This window comes from Mirounga angustirostris, unplaced genomic scaffold (genome assembly GCF_029215605.1).
Source record: "Mirounga angustirostris isolate CCGP_5_RB_7025 unplaced genomic scaffold, mMirAng1.0.hap1 SCAF_4, whole genome shotgun sequence".
NCBI lineage: Eukaryota > Metazoa > Chordata > Mammalia > Carnivora > Phocidae > Mirounga > Mirounga angustirostris.
The window spans coordinates 90,675,816-90,695,918 of record NW_026991712.1 but is presented as its reverse complement, the minus strand read 5'-3'; the positions used below and the strand labels follow the sequence as shown (position 1 = coordinate 90,695,918).

The 20,103-nt window shown below is 42.0% G+C and overlaps 1 protein-coding gene across 1 annotated transcript in view; it reads right to left on the bottom strand.

Moving 5' to 3' along the window:
- Nucleotides 1–3,736: 3,736 nt before the first annotated feature.
- WARS2 (tryptophanyl tRNA synthetase 2, mitochondrial) overlaps nucleotides 3,737–20,103 on the bottom strand; it is a 96,084-nt gene continuing 79,717 nt past the window's right edge. Inside the window, exons 5-6 of the mRNA XM_045896843.3 lie at nucleotides 8,112–8,230; nucleotides 3,737–5,591 (exon numbers count right to left, since the gene is read on the bottom strand). Coding sequence (XP_045752799.1) covers nucleotides 5,143–5,591; nucleotides 8,112–8,230 — 568 coding nt within the window. The 3' untranslated portion in view covers nucleotides 3,737–5,142. The remainder of the gene's footprint in view (nucleotides 5,592–8,111; nucleotides 8,231–20,103) is intronic.

The window sequence follows — 20,103 nt, the reverse complement described above, 5'->3', positions numbered from 1 at the left end:
CTCTCCGGATAATCTATTTATTTGAACTGACAGTTGCTCGCAGTGGGATTCTCTGTGGACAGGCTAGCATGGGGTGATCTGGTGGTAAATGCCAGGCACACATACTTCTTCATCCTGCATTCACAGATAAAAGAGGGGATGTGGCTTCCTTCTCAGGAAGCCTGTATTGTAAAATCTTATTTGAAAAAGGGATTAAGTGGATGGAACTGGAGGGTGTTATGCTGAGCGAAATAAGTCAATCAGAGAAAGACAGGTATCATATGACCTCACTGATATGAAGAATTCTTAATCTCAGGAAACAAAGTGAGAGTTGCTGGAGTGGTGTGGAGTAGGAGGGATGGGGTGGCTGGTGAGCGCTGTGAAATGTGCAAGACTGTTGAATCACAGACCTGTACCTCTGAAACAAATAATACATTATATGTTAAAAAAAGAAGAAGAAGAAGAAGAAGAACATAGCAGGAGGGGAAGAATGAAGGGGGGAAATCGGAGGGGGAGACGAACCATGAGAGACAATGGACTCTGAAAAACAAACTGAGGGTTCTAGAGGGAAGGGGGTGGGGGGATGGGTTAGCCCGGTGATGGGTATTGAGGAGGGCACACTCTGCATGGAGCACTGGGTGTTATACGCAAACAATGAATCATGGAACACTACATCAAAAACTAATGATGTAATGTATGGTGATTAACATAACATAATAAAAAAATGAAAAAGGGATTAAGGTGACTATGATAAGACAGTGACTATGTAAAATCACATCAGTTTATTCTAAATAGAGTCATTTAAAGTCACATCATGTGCTTTTCAGAAACTTTAGGAAATGATGACTATCAGCCTGGTTTACCATGTGTCTGTGTGGGTAGGGATGGGGAGGGGGCATAAAAAAAAAAAAAAAGAATTTGCATTCCATAGAGCCAACATGGCTATATCAAATACTAATTATTCTGTTCCTTTCAGAGCCACTAAGCAAGTGGGACATTCAGAAGCCATATTTCAAATAAACAAGAGCTAATGCCATAGTCAATGGCATGTATCCGAGAGAGGTACAAGACCCAGAAGACTTTGCTTCTAGTTCCTATTCTACCTCTCACTGGCTTTCCATGTGCATCTCCAACAGACATCTCTTGAGACTGTGTCTCATTTCTAATTCTTGGTGTTTTGATGGTACCTGTAAGACAAGAGCTTGACAAAACGCTTGTTCGTTGGATAGATCAGGTTAATCCACACTGAACTACCAGGAAGTTATTTTTTTTCCAAAAAAATAACAATCAAGTATTGACAATTTCAACCTAGTATTTCCATTCTCATTTTGCCACACACTGTGTGGATTGGCTCTTCCCTAAATGCTTTCATGCCCCTGTGTCCTAGTTTCTTACTGGCAAGTCCTTTCTCCCATCATGTATCTATTTTATTCCTTCCCTAAACATCTTGGATGATCTTTTGTTGCCATGCTCACTCAGCATGTGCCACCTAGTACCTCTGTGTGTCCTCCTCTAACCTACTGGCATATCGTCTTTCCCCTGTACCTTCCACAAAGGAGGCCCTATATAGACATTTGTCACAATGCTGAATTACGTATCTGAGGATAAGTCACCAGCCCGCTGAACCAGTTTCCTTCCTGGAGAAAGAACAGAATCCCTGCCTAGCCAATGGAACAGAATTACTGGAAATGAACATCTGAGAACTTAAAATGATTAACAGTAAAGCCTCCAGGTCATTCGGCCAATGGAGGTACTTGGAAAAATGACATGAGAGTCAGGGGCATTCTGTTTTCAAGCTCAATTTCAGGGAGGAATGGTCTCTTCCCAGCCAAAGAAATTTCAAAAGACCCCCTCAGGTTGACAGTGAAAAGGGAATGTTGATCACACAGGGAGAACACAGAGTCAATGAGAACAGAGTTGTCATTTTTTTAAAAAGATTTTATTTATTTGTCAGAGAGAGAGAGAGAGAGAGCATAAGTAGGGGGGAGCTGCAGGCAGAGGGAGAAGCAGGCTTCCCGCTGAGCAGGGAGCAGGATGCGGGGCTCCATCCCAGGATCCTGGGATCATGACCTGAGCCGGAGGCAGACGATTAACCGACTGAGCCACCCAGGCGCCCCAGAATTGTCATGTTAAAGAGAAAGAGACTAAGAGCCACCACAGGCTAAGGTCACGGGACACACAGGAGAGGCTCACAAGTGCTGAGAGAAGAATCTAGACTGGTCAAGAAGGGGCAGACCATTCCCTTGGGCACACCAGTTAAGGGGTATCAGTGGGTTCCTAACTCGGAGATACTAGACAGGAATAATCAATGTGTGACTTTACGCAAGTGGCCGAATCTTGTTTATTTACTTGAAAGAGCAGCACTAATCGTTCCTATGTTATAGCCTGACAGAAATATGAAATGAGATAGCACATATAAACACACAAAGTGCCCCACAGAGAGCAAGTGCTGAGTAGGATCTGACCTATATGTGTTTGAGCTACTACAAGCAAAATCAGCAAGCTGAATGTTTTCACCCGGCAGTGTCCAATGGACGTTTCTGTGATGATGGAAATATTCTCTAGCCACGCTGTCCAACATGCTAGCCATTAGTCCCTGAGGCTAGTGAGCATGTATTGAGCACTCCCGTGCCTCGGTCTCGTTCTTAGTAATACAAGACTGATACTAGGATTGGGTTTTGAGAATTAAATGAGAGAATACATATAAAGCAGTGGTTCTCGAAGTTAATTATGATCCGAATCACCTGGAAGGTTGTTAAAACACAGATTGCTGGGTTCATCCCCCACATTTCTGATTCAGTAGGTCTGGGGTAGAGCCAGGGAAGTTGCCCAGTCGTGTTCATGCCGCAGGGCAGGGAACCACATGTGGGAAATATGGTTCTAAGACATTCGGTAGGGTGCCCGATACATGTGACAACTCAATAGCGTTATTTAGTGTTTGAGGATCAGCATCTCTAAGGTTTCTGAAAAAAGCAAGCAACCCACACTTTAATAGAAACCTCTAGTCCATTTTCGGACACTATTTTGAGAAACATTTATGAGGTACCTACATAGGACAAAATACCCCCATGTGTTCCAAGTGACAGTCTGTCAAATTGGGTTTGAAATGGGGTTTGTCAGAATACCAAGTTACCTGCCCATTGTTACTGCCATGTGAAATGTCTTTCATCATTTTAACTCTCTACAAAACATATGGGAAATGACAATTAAAATCACCTTTTGAGGTGGGCCACAAGTTAGATGTCTCTCCGATTCTTCATCTCGATGAAAAGATTGTGCTGAGGCCTATAAATGGTAGGTGGAAAGGAGGGAAAAGACGTCTATGTTCTCAACTTGGCTCATTTATCAACTTCCTGAGATCATTGGCACGTCTCTCAGCCATGGCTGCAGATTTTGGACTTGATGAGTCCTCAGGTCACTTGCAAAGGTAACCAGAGCAGGATGGTCACAAGCCCACCCTCACCTGTGAGGTGAGGTGGTCACCACCCACCCACTTGCTCCTTGGAAGTTATCACAAGTCCCCTAGTTTTTCTCCTCAGAGATTCTTTCCATGGCACCTTTAGTTCTGTGGATGAAAGTGCAGAGAAGCTAGGTTTTAGAATGACTCGTTATTACTCAGAAAGGCTGAGGTAGAGGAGAGGTGAGAAGCTTCCACTCATCAGGGAAATCTGATCTCTCAGGACTCACTACTATGGTAGTCTGGCAGAATATACTTTGAAGTGTCTCTGCCTTAAGCATAGGAGACAGAACTTTGGACCTGCCTTGGGGATTCTGAGAAGCAAATATGACCAAGGTTGGCGGAATCCAGATTTAAAGCAGGTGGCTATTGGCTGAGTTACTGATTTAAACAGTGTCCACAGTTCAGGTCTTATATTTCGAGTATTCACCTTCAAAATAAGAATGCTTGGAGTCCATAGATCCTGCCTTTCATGGTTCTGTGCTGACGGAAAAAAACACTACTCTTTAAGGAGTGAAGGTTTTAATCTTGGACTTGCTTCTTACGGAGTGATCCTGCACAAGCTAATGCACTCTCTGAGCCTCACTTTCCTTGGGGGTAAAATGGCAATCCCCCTGGTATATTTCCCAGGGGGGCTGGTGATGTTGAACTAGAAGCGAAGGCAAAGAAGCACTTAACTACAAACAGAATCCAGAAACCTGGGTTCTTGTGAATCAATCAAGTTGAAATAATGCAACCTTCTCAGAAGATTGTATCATGTATTTCTGAATTAAACAAAACACAACAATATTTACTGGGACAGTCAGTGTGGTTTCATTGGGAACAAGTTAAGCAGCTTAAATACATTTAGGCAGGTACTATCTTAGTGACAAATGAACTCTAATAATCAACTTATTAATATAAGATCTCAATACAAATTGGTCCAAATGGCATCCCAAGGATTATAAGTCTAAGAATCTACATACTACTTTTTAAAAGGGTTGGGACAGAGGGGCACCTGGCTGGCTCAGTCAGCGGAGCATGCGACTCTTGAATTCTGGGGGGTGAGTTTGAGCCCCACGTCGGGCGTAGAGATTACTTCAAAACAAAACGAAACAAAAACATTTAAAAGGGCTGGGACACATAAAGTGAGCACCCGTAATAGGATGTACTCAAGTGAGAGAGACAAATGATACCCTCATTTGCCAAATCACTGCTCACCTCAGTCACATTCAGGTACCTAAATTCAGAGTAAGGCGTGTGCCTCAAATAATTGAGGATTCAGAGAGTTATGCCTTCTTTCCTTCTTGGCCACAGCATTTTGCTGATGGGCTTTAGAACACTGCTCAATTTGAAAGTTACAGATTCTTTTTTTTTTTTTTAAGATTTTATTTATTTATTTGAGAGCGAGAGGGAACATGAGCAGGGGGAAAAGGCAGATGGAGAGGGAGAAGCAGACTCCCGACTGAGCAGAGAGCCCGATGGGAGACTTGATCCCAGGACCCTGGGATCATGACCTGAGCGGAAGGCAGACGCTCAACCCACTGAGCCACCCAGGTGCCCCTGAAAGTTACAAATTCTTATTGACCAATGAAGCCGATAATCATGTGTACCAAAATTAGGTGTCGCCAAGCCATCATTTTTCATTTGTGAGGAAAGCTGCCTTTATTAATAGGAGTGCACAGGCCACAAGACATAAAAGGTTTTCTGCCACGCAGGGAAGCTTCCTATAGAAACCCCACCAATTTCTTCACCTCCTGGCACACGGGATGGGCTAATTCTTTGGCTTTGGCTGAGCCCACCTGGAGAACCTTCTCTAAGTGGCCCCTGTCGGTCTTCAGTTTTTCAATCTCCCTCTGAATTGGAGCAAACCTCTGAATCACGGCGTCGGCCACCAGGAGCTTGTAGCGAGCGGTGTCCACGCCCGCGCTGTGCTGCAGTGCTTCCTCCACGGGGAGGCCGGCCACTGCCGCGTGAATGGCCACCAGGTTGGAGACCCCGGGGCGGCGCGCTGGCTCGTAGGTCACCTCCGACGTGAAGTCCGTCACAGCCTTGCGGAATTTCTGCACGATGTCCTCCGGGCTGTCTGTTATCCTGACTGTGGCCAGTTTATCAGGGTCCGATTTGGACATTTTGGCAGAAGGATCACGGAGGGATTTCACCTTCTTCAGCGATGCTAGGGAACAACGCCAACATGCGCACACCGAAACCCAAACCGGAAGGCAGTAACAGGATGAGAAAACATCACACCAGGAATGTCAGTGTCCAGATCTTAAAAAGTGCCAAGGGTACCAAATGACTTCACTGTTATTATAAATGAGTAGGGCTGACACACCATGTTACCCCAATGTCAGTGTATATTTGACAAACTGATATATTACGCTATGTTTGCCACACGTGTCCCTACCATCTGTCACCTACACGCTATTACCATAACTGACTCTATTCCTTATGCTGTGCCTGTTATTCCTGTGACTTATTCATCCATAACTGGAAGCTTGTACTTTCCTCTCCCCTTCATCCATCTTGTCTATCTCCCCTCTTCCCCTCGGGCAACCATCAGTTTGTTCTCTGTGGTTATAGGTCTGATTCTGCTTTTTGTTTTATTCTTTTTTTTTTTTTTTTTTAAGATTCCGCTTATGAAGGAGATATGGTATTTGTCTTTCTCAGTCTGACTCACCTCACTTAGCGTTATACCATCTAGGTCCACCCATGTTGTCTCACATGGCACAATCTCGTCCTTTTTTATGGTTGAGCATGTGTATAAATACTACATCTCCCTTATCCATCACCTAATGATGGACACTTAGGTTGCTTCCATATCTTGGCTATTGTAAATAATGCTGCAATAAACATAGGGGTGCATACATATTTTTGAGTCAGTGTTTTCATTTTCTTTGGATAAGTACCCAATAGTGGAATTACTGGATCATAGGGTAGTTCTATTTCTAACTTTTTGAGGACCCTCCATCTTGTTTTCCTCAGTGGCTGCACCAGTTTACGTTCCCACCAACAGTGCACGAGCGTTCCTTTTTCTCATCCTCGCCTACACCTGTTGTTTCTTACCATATGACCTTATTATTTTTATCTGATTATAAAAATAGCTAATACCCATTGTGAAAAATTCAAGCCATTTATATAAGCATGAAAATAAAGATCATCTGAAACGTAATAAAACTGTTAACATTTGGTTGATATTTTCATGCATCTTTTAATGCATATATACACATAAAATGTATAATCTTAGACAAATGAAATTGTATCAATTATACTGCTTTGCCGTGCATACCCTTTTAAAAAGTCTGGTCTATTTCTTTCCTCTCCTTCTCTCTTTTCCTCTCTGCTCATCCCTATTAGTTAATCACCCTCTGCCCATAACCACTGCCCTTCCTGCCCCCAACGAATTTTAACAATCTGTGGCAATCCTTTCATTTCTTTACCCCAGTTATATCAATATCAGTATATACCAACACACACACACACACACACACACACACACACACAAATGACTTGGTTATTGCTCTGATAGAATCAAGATGTTAAGCTGTGCTTTATAAACCAGTGTTATTAATAATTGCCTGTGTTATGGCTATTGCAGAAACATATCAATTCGAAATAGGTAAATTTAATAACAGGCAAAAACATTAAAATATTACTTATTGCTAAAGGAAGCTTGATTTCAATACATGGTAGGCCCGTTTTTTGTTTGTGTGAACCACTGGAATAGCTCAGAAATTTATACCTGCCTTATGCTTCTGAACTGATACTGGGTCCATGTTATACTGTATAAAATGCTGTCAGCTTAATAAAGATGGACAGAGCTTGAGCTCAGTGATCTCTGCCCCTGCCACAAATCTACATCACTACCAAAATGTTATAGAGAGGCACGGCTTCTTTCCTCAAGATTCCAAACTAGCATAGCCTCACAGCTGCTGGTGGGGTTTCAGATCCAGTGGGGGGATTATACATTCCATCAATGTGCATTTAAGAAAGGAGAGTGTGAGAATGATCAATTCCCTCTAGTTTTATCTAGCTGATGATTCAGCAGTTCTCCTTCTTATGGCTTTGTTTTCTTGTGAATAGGGAAGGCAGGGTCCAATGGCTTTGGAATCAGAAGAGCTTTGTCACTAGCTTGAAATATGACTTGGATGCAACATTCCTTGCCAAGCCTTAGTTTCCCCATCCATAAAACAGGGAAGGATATATGTACGTATTATATATAATTCCTTATAAAGTATTAAATATGTTACTATATTAATATATAATAATGTTAATACATTAATTTATTAATATCTATTCAATATAATGTATGATATAATTTATTAAATATATATGATTGGTAAATTATATAGTGCTTTATAATGAAAATGATTATTTTTCATTTTTAGTCTTTCCCACATATACTTTTCAATATAAAGTATTATTAATTTACCAAATATGTGTATATATATATGTATTACGTAATTTAATGAATTTGATTATTTTTCATTTTTAGTGTTTCCCATGCTTTTCAAGCTTTTTTGGCTATTTTATTCAATAATCTAATGAGGTCTGCCCATCCCACAGGACAGAGAAAGATGGGGATTCTAGTTCCAAATCCTGAAGCCTGTCCCAAGGAAATTCCAAGCCTCAGTCCATTATCCAATCCTGTCTTGGAAACCGGGCCTGATCTAACAGTCATGTGTCTGTTACTTACTTAGAATGGACCTGGGCACCGGGAAGAACTCCCCATACTTCTTGTTAAACTCTCGTGCTAGATCCTGAACGAGCTCCATGTGCTGGACTTGATCCTCCCCGACAGGAACGTGTGTGGACCTTTAATAAAAGACAGACAGAAAAACTCAGCAAGGCTCCTGCTTATCCTGAAATGATATTGCAAGCAGCTGCATTTCCTGTGCCTATTTCACTGTTGGTGTTCAACAAATGTTCACCAGCTCCAGAGGGGAATGTTGAGACCCAAGTCTTTATGTATCGGACAAATGCCAAAGAGACATTTGTCTACTCTAGTTCTGTTTCTTCCACAGCAGAAGAATACAGCCATCAACACCAGTGTGACAGGATCTTGCTGGGAGGGAGGAATGGCATCCTAAAGAGCATATGCTCTAAGCGTAACTGTATTTTAAAACCACTCCTCGTCCCCTCACCCAGTCAGCACACATTATCCTAGCCTTGAGCAGATGCTTTTTACTCCAGAGCTGTGCTCACACTTGAAAGCCACTCCACCCCACCCTTCAAATCAAAGATGGCAGAAAGCTCTTCAGGCAAGAGGTTTTCCTCCCTGTCATACGGGGAGTAACAAGATCTTTCTAGAATATGCTCCTTCGTTTTCCAGTAAACTGCAATCACAGCACAATTAATATGCCACGGGGAACTTAAAATAAACGAACAAATCTATCAGTACAATGTAGACAGATTGCAAAAACAATGTTGAATGAAAAAAGTCAAGTTGTAGGAGACATGGAGAGTACACTGACATGTAAATCTTAGACCTGAATTTTATCCTGTAATATTTTATTAAAAAATAAAGATGCGAGACAGAAATACTAGAATAGAGGAGCTTTATTTATAGTTATTTTAATCCCACATATAAAATTTGCGGTATTGGATCACGATGAGGTATATCAAACAAGGGACGAATTAACCATTACAGAGAAGTCTTAACAGGGAAAACTTTCTCCTGAAGTATTCCTGGGGAAAGAAGAGATTTTAAGTCTTTAATGCTTGGCTGGGGAGTTTACATTTGATAATACAGGTAATAAATTGCTGTCATTTTTTGATCAAAAGAGTTTGATGTTCCTCCTGTGAAAGCGAACATGAATATTTAATGATAATTGCACATTCTGAATGGAAAAATAACAGCTTTCCAAAACGACCTCAGGAAAGGAAAATTATTCTCCTTTGTTATGGAGAGGAAAACCTCTTATCCCTGTGGTTAAGGAGTGGTTCCCAAAAAACTGGCAGAGATCTTCTTATTTCCTTTGTGAATTACTGTCCACAGGCTACTGGTCCACTTAATAAAGCTGTCTAGCATACAGACTAGCTACTTTAATATGGTAAAACACTGGAGAACATTTTGAAAAAATCTGAAAGATCCCACATTATTTTGCAATTATTTTTCTTTTGGCAAATTACTTTCCAGTCTTTGTTCTTGTCTATGTGGATGCATATTTTTACATAACTGCAGTATAATATGCACACCATCTCTTGTGTTAACATAGTTGATATTTCCCATGTTTCTATGTGGTCTTCATTAATAGAATTTTTTAACAGCTGCATAAGAACATTCCTGTACTATAGTTACACAACCATAAGTAATTTATATGATTTTGTAGCAGATTCTTTTGAATATTCACATAGGGGGAAATTTTGATTCAAGTGAAAAAAATTATCTCTTACAATAACCCAAAAGTCCTGTGGAGACATTCAGTACTTTCTGACCAAAAGCAAGTTATGATTGTTAGTTAATGAGACTAATATTTGTTTGTGTCCTAAAATAATTCTGTATATATGTCCTAAGAAATGCTGATAAATGTTTTGAAATTTAGAGTAAGCAATAGGTTTGAAAGCAACTCTTTGACGCTTCTTTTGCATGGAAGGAACACATTTTATTTATTAAAAAATATCTCTGAACATTAGTTATGTTTTCATATAGCCCCTCAAGTACTCATGTAGTTGGGCTATACGTGTGTGTATGTGTGGAGGGGGGACTCAGTATAGCACTCATTTAAGAGCCAGCTTCAAATCCTGACTGACACTCTCATTTTGTGTGACTTTGGGTAAATCATAGGATCTCTATCATAGGCAACTTTCTTTTTTTTTTTTAAACTTTATTTATTTGACAGAGAGAGGGAACACAAGCAGGGGGAGTGGGAGAGGGAGAAGCAGGCTTCCCGCGGAGCAGGGAGCCTGATGCGGGGCTCGATCCCAGGACCCTGGGATCATGACCCGAGCCAAAGGCAGATGCTTAACGACTGAGCCACCCAGGCGCCCCTAAAAAACACCTTAAAAAAAAAGACATTAGGCTAAAAATAAAGACTCCACTTAATAATTACGTATCAATATTAGTTCATTAGTTGTAACAAAGGCACCAAGATGTTAAAAAGAGCAGAAACTAGGTGCTACAACCTTTGTAACTTTTCTGTAAATCTAAACCTGCTCTAAAATAAAAAGTTTACTGGGGCACCTGGGTGCCTGTCTGTTAAGCATCTTTTTTTTTTTTTAAAGGATTTTATTATTTATTTGTCAGAAAGAGAGAGAGAGAGGAAGCGAGTGCACAAACAGGGAGGAGCAGGCAGAGGGAGGAGTAGGCTCCTGAGGCGGGACTCGATCCCAGGACTCTGGGATCATTACCTGAGCCGAAGGCAGATGCTTAATCAACTGAGCCACCCAGGTGTCCCGTAAGCATCTGACTCTTGATTTTAGCTCAGGTCATGATCTCAGGGTTGTGGGATGTAACCCTACATTGGGCTCCAATGCTCAGCATGGAGTCTGCCTAAGAGTCTCTCCCTCTCCCTTTGCCCCTCCCCCTGCTTGAATGTGCATGCTCTCTCAAATAAAATCTTTTTTTTTTTTAAAGATTTTATTTATTTATTTGACAGAGAGTACAGGCAGGGGGAGCAGCAGGGAGAGAGAGAAGCAGGCTCTCCGCTGAGCAGGGAGCCCAATGCGGGGCTCGATCCCAGGACCCCGGGATCATGACCTGAGCCGAAGGCTGACCCTCAGTGACTGAGCCACTCAGGCGCCCCATAGGCAACTTACTTGGAATTATTAACAAAAGACTCCAATATTTCTGCTAAGTGAAAGAGAAACAGACAATGGCCAGATGAGATATGACCACAAAACCTGATTCAAACCTCTGGAGCCGCCAGTCCAGGAAGCCAACTACAACCTCTGTAGCAACTGGCCCAGAATGGTCTAGACTCCGTTAATGATTGCCAACACCCTGTGTTAGCTTCCTCCAAGTTTGGACCAGCCAGGGAAAGTCAAATATACTCCCCAAACTTATCACATAAGAGGCCCCCTTCTAGCTGGCCAGCCTCCAGCCTCAAATCTAGGTGGCAACAACCTCAAATCAGAGCATCCCCGAATCTTCCTTTTTGCCACTACAAAGCCTCTCCACTCCCCTGCCTGCCTTGGGTCTCTGTGAAACACAAAATCCAAGGCATGGTGGAGGTTTCCCTTGCTGTAGCAAGCTCTGAATAAATAGCCTCTATTTGTTCTCAGTGGGTGGTCTTTGTTTAAAGATGATCATTACTGGAATTAAACATAGAAAGCACACCTTCCGAATCACTGGAATAGGTAAAAGGAAAGAACGCTCAATCTATATAGCAAGAGACAGAAAACAAGGAATCAAGAAAAACAGTCAATATTTAATGATGTGGAAAAATAGAAGACAAAATCAGCAGGCTATAAATTTTGGGGGAAATACATATAACCTGCACTCACGCTGAGGAGAAGCCAGAGTGGTTAGAGTGGAGACTCGTGTCAGGCAGTTCTGGGGTCAGGTTCCTACTCTGCCACTGACCAGCTCATGTGCCTGGGAAAGTTACTTAACCTCCTTATGCTTGTTTTTGTTTTTGTTTTATTTTAAAACAACTGCGTACTCCTGGAGTTGCGTGAAGAGAGAATATAATAATACACACAAAACTTGTAGCCTAGAGCCTGTACATGGAATGCAAATAAGAGATACTAGCTTAAAAAACTGATTTGAAGGAAATGCACTAAGATGTTAATAAGACCAGAAATAGTATCAGCAATTTTTAATTTTTTCCTGCTGAACATAAGAAAGAACATCTAAACTACATTAGAACATTGAAATGAACTGGTGAGAAACTGTTGACTCTCCACTGCTAGACTATAAAGATAGTGAAATCATGTATCCTGGAGAGCTTACAGGTCAAACATCAAAGGCTGGTAGTTGCGTCTGTTGAAGACACCGTTCCTCTAGTCTACTAGAATGTTCCTCCCATAGCTCCTGCACCCTGGCTCCTTTATTTTGGGTCTAAGCTTAAATACCACCTCCTCAGAGAAGTCTTCCCCAAGCATACTCTCCAAAGTTGGTTTCTCCCTTTTATTCTTTCCTTTTTTTTTTTTTTTAAGATTTTATTTATTTATTTGACACAGAGAAGGAGAGAAAGAGAGAGCACAAGCAGGGGAGCAGCAGAGAGAGAAGAAGCAGGGTCCCCGCTGAGCAGGGAGCCCGATGTGGGGCTCAATCCCAAGACCCTAGGATCATGACCTGAGTCGAAGGCAGACGCTTAACCCACTGAGCCACCCGGTGCCCCCACCTTTTATTTTTGAACTTTTTTTTTCCCTAAGAAATCTCTACCCCCAACGTGGGGCTTGAACTCACAACCCCAAGATCAAGAATCGCATACTCTTCTGACTGAGCCAGCCAGGCGCCCTTCCCTTTTATTCTTTCCCATATATCCTATTTATTTTCTTTCTAGTATTATTCCTAATCTAATTATTTTATTTCATTTATTATTTAATTATATGTTGTTTTCTCTCCTGCTTAAAAAAAAGTTTTTTGAGAGCTTGTCTGTTTTGTTTTTCAATCTATTTCTAATCCCTACTAGACTTGCCTGGCATGTGTAAGGATCATGACTTGAGCCAAAGGCAGATGCTTAATGACTGACTCACCCAGGCACCCCTAAGTAATTGTTTCTTGACCTTTTGGCTAAGATTAAGTGTAAATATTTACTGAATAAGGGAGTGATCTGAAGAAGAGGGCACTATGACCTAGATAGTTTTATTTTTATTTATTTTTATTTATTTATTTGACAGAGAGACACAGCGAGAGAGGGAACACAAGCAGGGGGAGTGGGAGAGGGAGAAGCAGGCTTCCCGCTGAGCAGGGAGCCCGATGCGGGGCTCGATCCCAGGACACTGGGATCATGACCTGAGCCGAAGGCAGATGCTTAACGATGGAGCCACCCAGGCGCACCTGCTTTTTATTTCTTTACCTATATTCTTAGCAGACACTAAGTGGGAATACCTTAAAGTAGTGATTCTCAAAGTTGGTCCTTAGAACCTTGGGGGGATTACTCTGATATGCCTTCAGACATTGGCAAAGTTAAAACTGTTTTCTTTCTTTCTTCCTTCCTTCCTTCCTTCCTTCCTTCCTTCCTTCCTTCCTTCCTTCCTTCCTTCCTTCCTTCCTTCCTTCCTTCCTTCCTTTCTTTCTTTCTTTCAAGATTTTATTTATTTATTTGACAGAGAGAGACACAGCGAGAGAGGGAACACAAGCAGGGGGAGTGGGAGAGGGAGAAGCAGGCTTCCCGCGGAGCAGGGAGCCCGATGCGGGGCTCAATCCCAGGACCCCGGGATCATGACCCAAGCCGAAGGCAGACGCTTAACGGACTGAGCCACCCAGGCGCCCTGACCTAGATAGTTTTATAGCAAGAGAAAAATCATAATGAAATCAGTTTGTCATCAGTATAGAGGATCACAGCATGGACTCAGGAGTCAGACTACCTGAGTTTTTGTCACAGCTCCACCACCTACGAGGGGAGTCACCATAGCCCAGCTTCATACTTTTCCAAATCTCTGTCTGGAATTGGGGGTCATAATGGTGCTTACCTCATAGGATTGTTTGGAGGATTAAATGAGATAACCAAGCATAGTACTTGGCAGCAGAGCTCAATAAACACTAGCTATTGATATATTTATTAACATCTGACCTGAGGAAGGACAAAATGGTGAAAGACTGATCCTATCAGGGACCTCGGTGTGAGGTCCATTGTGACTTTTTCTTCAAACCAGGATCATTTTCCTTTTTTGATAGGTGATTTATACCACAAACATAAATACTAACATATAGTCTCAGGGACAGTCACAGATCTGGGCAGCGATCCTGATACAGATAGGAAACATATTTGATAGTTCACCGATCTGATTAGGCAATCCCCAAATATTAATAGCATGTTATAGGGATTCTGAGAACCCCTTGAATTTAAGGAAAACAGAGATAGAATAATGAATGGAAAGGCAAAGCATAGGGGCGCCTGAGTGGCTCAGTCAGTTAAGTGTCTGACTCTGGCTCAGGTCATAATCTCAGGGTCCTGGGATGGAGCCCCGCATCGGGCTCCCTGCTCAGTGGGGAGTCCGCTTGTCCCTCTCCCTCTGCCCCTCCCCCTGCTTGCATTCGTTCTCTCTCTCTCTCAAATAAAATCTTAAAAAAAAAAAAAAAAAAAGAAAGCCAAAGCATAAGGACCATGACAATAGATCAGGAAGTGGTTTCTCTTCTAAGGTCATACCAACATAATGATCGTTAGGGCTTTGTCCATTGCTCTCTTCCACACAGCCTGGATCAGAAGAAAGTCACTGGCTTCATAAGTGGTAAAACCAAAACCAAAATGTTCCTTTTTATGCTTCCCTTAGTGCTCACCAGCCCGCATGCGCTCCTCTCTGAGGAGGCACACAACCCCACCTTTCTAAGTCTCCCCTCTTTGACTGGACTCTGTTACTCCTGCCTTGTGATTCCAGTGAGGCTGAGGTGCAGCGGTCACTCCAACTCCCCCACACCAAATTAACTAACAGGGCAGGTTAAAAAGCAATTACAGTAGCCCGTAGGAAATCACAATGGACTGCAGCTAACACAGAGAAAACAATTACCATAATCAATACACTTTAGGCACATCAAAATGAATATTTCCACATGTCAAAATGGTTCCAGATCCACAAAGCAACCAAACTAAACAGAAAACACATTTAGTTTTCATAATGACTCTGCATGTGTCTTTGCTTTCTGTGAGATCCTTGCCTCTTTTCTTACAATTCTGTGAGCTTTTTCTTTTTCTTTTTTTTTAAAAAGGGGGGATTAAAAAATTTTAATTTTTTTCACCTGGTCCTATTGCTCCATTTGGCTTTTTCATCTGATTTTAGTTTGTTTGTTTCTAGTCTTTCCTCCCTCTGCTCCTGCTGCTGTTTTCACCTCCTATAATTTATCTTGGCTCCTACTTCTCATCCATTGAGTTTACTTTACGTGAATTCAGCCTGTCTTTGATTCTGCTCACTTATGGGGCTTATTCCCTTCACATTTTCAACCTTTCTCCTCATTGTCTTCCTTGCACTTCAAATAATTTAGAGCTGCTCTTTTAAAATTTATACCCTACGTAATGATATCCATATTAATGCCTTCTCTTTTTCCCCATTTCTTTTCTTTTCTCTCCTTTTCCCTTTCTTTCTCTTTCTTTTTTCCCTTTTCTTATCTTTTTTCTTTTCTTTTCTTTCTTTCTTTTTTTTTTTTTCTTATCCTGACTGTGCTTCTTCTTTGGACACAACATAAAACAAAAGCTTTTCATAATTTTGATTGTTATAACTTGTCACTTAATGCGTCTGATCTTCTTTGGTGACTAACTCCTTTTTTTCTTCCACTCTGTTCCCTGTCATATTCACGTTTACTTGGGATCCACCCCACCCTCCGGCAGAATTAGAGTCCAGATGAATAATCACTGCCTACATATATCTGCTCACAGAGATTGGGTCTCTTATTATTATTTTTTTTCCTACTTTGGCTGTGTTTGTGAGTTTTCAGTGCTGCTGCCTTTAACCAGCCTGGGTGGGGTGGAGTTTGGTGCTGTTTCTCCTTTCGTGAAGGATGAACTCCCGATCACCAACAGCTTGTTGGATATGCCGTAATGACTCTCTAGTTTAGGAATTATTTCCTGAACACCTATGATGTGCATGGCTTGGTGCTGGGCCCTGTGAGAGATACAGTGAAGGTTTTTACCCTCTAGGGAGTTACAGCCTCCAGGAGGAGAGAAAACACCACACGAAGCTATAAATTCTGCCTAGTCCTCTTTCGGTGTTCCCGATCTCCATGAATGGCAACACCATCAATCCAACCGCCTAAGTCAGAAATGTGGGGTCAGATGAGACCTCCTTCTCATACCCATCCAATCCATTGTGAAACTCTATCCATTTTATCTCCTAAAGTCTCCTACATTTGCCTACTGCCTTTATCTTCACTGACACTGTCATGGTCCAAACAGACTAGTGAAAGAGCCTCTGAATAGACTGCTCCAGGCGCTCTTGTCCCCCTACAGGTCATTCTCTATATTTTAATCAGTTCATTTCTAAACGTATACATCAGATCATCTCCCTCTGTCCTGAAAATCACAAAGAGCTTCCCAATGCTTTCAGGAGGGTGTCTTGGATAATCCGCTGTAATCTCAGCACCACCCTCTCCCTTCTATGCTATTTGTCGATTTCCAGGGGCTTGTGGCCTGGAAACTACATGTCCATAGGCTTCCGGTTTACCATACACACTTGCCCCAGAGCTGGAAAGTGAAAGAGAAAGAGAAGACACACTACTGCTTGGCAGTTGTGGGTGAGTATATGGATGGCTGGAATGGGGTTTGGCTGGCAGGTTTCAGGATCTCATAAAAATTCGGGGCAGTCTGGCCTCACAGAGAAAGGATGTAATTCAAGAACCGGAAGTCTCCAAAGCAGTTTTAGGAACGAATTATCTCGATTGTCCTCAACGGCAGTGATCTGATCCTCAGACGTTACGGTCGACTCACCTCTTCTCTGGAATTACCAAGTGTGAAGCTTCTGACCAGTCATCATACTCTCTATGCTTTGTTTTTGGTTGGCTTTGGTTCTGCTTACTCACAGCTCATTTTCTTATGTCATGTCAGCTTTTGCTTTCACTATCATCTTATCCCCTTCCCATAGTTCTCCGTTTGTGTTCTCGAAAAGAGACACTGGTTAGCCCAGGTAATCGCTCTCATCTCTGTTTGAGCAGACTTAGTAATAACTCTCTAAAACTTCCTTTCTTTATCTGTAAACTGGGGATACTATCCTTACCTATCTTGCAGAGCTGTTCTGAGAATCTGAATAGATAACGTATGTGTAGCACCTGACAGTGAATGCTCACCTCATGTTAATTCCTTCCATGGACTCAAGTCCATGCAGAGTGCCTTTCTCTGGATTAGCAGCATTGCAGGTACTTAACATGTATTTGCTGCATGTTAATAAAAACTGTGTGTGTGTGGAGAGAGAGAGAGAAAGAAAGGGAGAAACATTTACTTAATATATAGCCAGTTATTTGAAATTGGATATTCAGAAAAAGAATACAGACGCAAAATAAAAACTTGGAGCAAATGCTTTGTTGAGTATTTTGTCTCTCTTCAAATATCTGCTATTTTATGATACTCTCAAGCTTAAGATGGTCTCAGCTTTCCATTCCTGGGTTTCATACCAAGTTCTACCAAAACAATGAAATAAATCTTTCATACACTTATCTGGAAGGCCCCCCTTTCATTCCCTCCCCTCATGTCTATTCTCTGGCCCACCATGTCCCACTTATTCCAATGCTGATTTTGACAAAAGCAAACACGAAAGCTACACACGCTCTGCATCAACATTTCATGAAGAGGCCACATAGAATTTGCTCGAGGGAGAAAATACAAATGTTTTTTGAATCCATCTAACTTGCTTGTTTGTATCTATCTATCTATATTTATGACATAAATATTCATAGACATTCTGGCTATGACCGGTTTCGAAATCCAGACTTATCTGAAATAAAACCAAACAAAGAATACCCCAAGTGCTTGAGCTATGTTACAGGGAAAACAACAGTACAGGCTAAAAATCAGACCTGGGTTTGAGTCCTGCCTTTGCTCCATATTAGGAAACAGTCAGGCATTTCTAAGCTTGGAGGAAGCATAATGAAACAGATGAGAAATGTACGTTAAAATGCTGCAGGAAACCAGAACTGATTTTACTGTACTTGTCTGCATGCTTTGGAGGGGTCCCAATGACACACGTGCCCAGGAAATGTGGGATACGTGTGTGTGGCAATGGCACCCACAGGCTCAGTCTGAAGGAGGAGGGCAGAAGAAAAGAGCCCAAAGGACCAGAGCCTACGAGCTGGAGCATGTGTGGCCAGAGGGAGGAGGTCTGGCCTGAGACCCAATGTAGGGCTCTTTCTCTTAAGCAAAGGAGCACGCAGTTTTCTGTCCCATGCCCAGGATCTAATTATGGCATTGCAGGTAGACTAGCTGCTAGGCTAAGGTGGGAGGCAGTCGTCTTGAACGTAGGTAATTACCTGGTTTTAATACTTTAAATACTTTTCTCTGTTTAATAAATTATATGTAGAATATCAGAAGCCTGATGGAGATACATAACGATCTGCTACTATAGTCCTCCTTCCAGAAAATAGGAAAAAGAAAGGTATTTCATGGCATTCATGGTATTTCATGGTATTTCATTTCATGGCATAGTATATATGCTAACCACTAAATGGACCAGTAAGAGGTAAAGAAGGAATATTTATAGTATGGGAATTTCTTTGCTTCCCAGGAGTTGGCTGGAGGGTAACTGGAAGGCTGGAAGTTACCTGGGGGGTAACTTATCCTTGGAAGCATTAACCAACTGTGAGAACCTGCTGATGTCAGGGCAGAGAGAGACAGGAAGCTACCGAAAGCTTGAGTTTACCAGCCACATCTGAAATAATTACTGCTTTCTGTAAGAGAAGAAGACATTCACAACCTCAGGCCTGGCTTGAAAACAGGTAGAGTATGTGTCAGATTTGGGGATCTGGGGCTACTTTTTGCCAATGTCAACCTTTTAAAATGTTGCTTGTTGTTTGTACTGAGCATATGCTAGGTGGTAACGATTCATACATAAGTTATTTAATAACCCCTTGAGCTATGTCCCATTAGCCCCTACTTTATAGATGAAAGAAACTGTAGGATTTTATCATTCTGCTAATTGTATTTTGGGCAATGGGTTAAAAATTAATTCATCATCACTTTAGTATGTATGGTCTTGTATTGCCCTGGTTGTTTACGTGATGATCTCGCCCCCTAAACATAACTACTGGCTCCTTAAGGAAGGTCAGCACAGGCCTCAGGAGACCATAACCAGGCTCAGATGCGCCACTGTCCACTGAATGGCTGTGCAGCTTTGAGTAAATTGCTTACCCTCACTGGGCTGTGTTTGTAAAGCTAGGGAATTGAAGCAGAGCCTCAGCAAAGTTCCTCCCCACTCTGTGCTCCATGGTATCACAAAGGGGACAATCACTCTTGCTCAAGTTTACTCTTTTTCACAGCTCTGAGCTTAGAGGACTCTCGTACGACAGCTCTTGAACTGTTAAGGAAATCTACCATGCTCGTATGCTTCCATATCCTGGTGCTTACAAACCTCAGCCTTTGCTTCTATAAAGAATTCCCCCCAGGGTGCCTGGGTGGCTCAGTCAGTTAAGCGTCCGACTCTTATTTCGGCTCAGGTCATGATCTCAGGGTCATGAGGTCGAGCCCCGTGTCGGGTTCCACACTGGGTGTGGAGCCTGCTTAAGATTCTCTCTCTTCCTCTCCCTCTGCCCCTGCCCCCACCCCTCTCTCTTTCTTAAATAAATAAAATAAATAAAATAAAAATTTTAAAGTTTTTTAAAAATTAAAAAAAAAAAGTCCCCGTTGAAAGTGAAATTTGACAGAAGACTATGATCATTAGAGACAATCATCACCAAGCATGACCAAGTGACAGCTCCCAGTCACAGCACTGCCTGGCCCATATTTCATTTTAATCTTGGACTAATCCTGTGCAGGATAATTAGTATTCCCATTTTACAGGTGAGAAAACACGCTGCTTTGCTGGGAAATGTATTAGACCTTTATTAGACTTTCATTTGCTACTCCTGGAGGAAAGTGGTGTAGATTTCCCAGGATAAGTCAAAA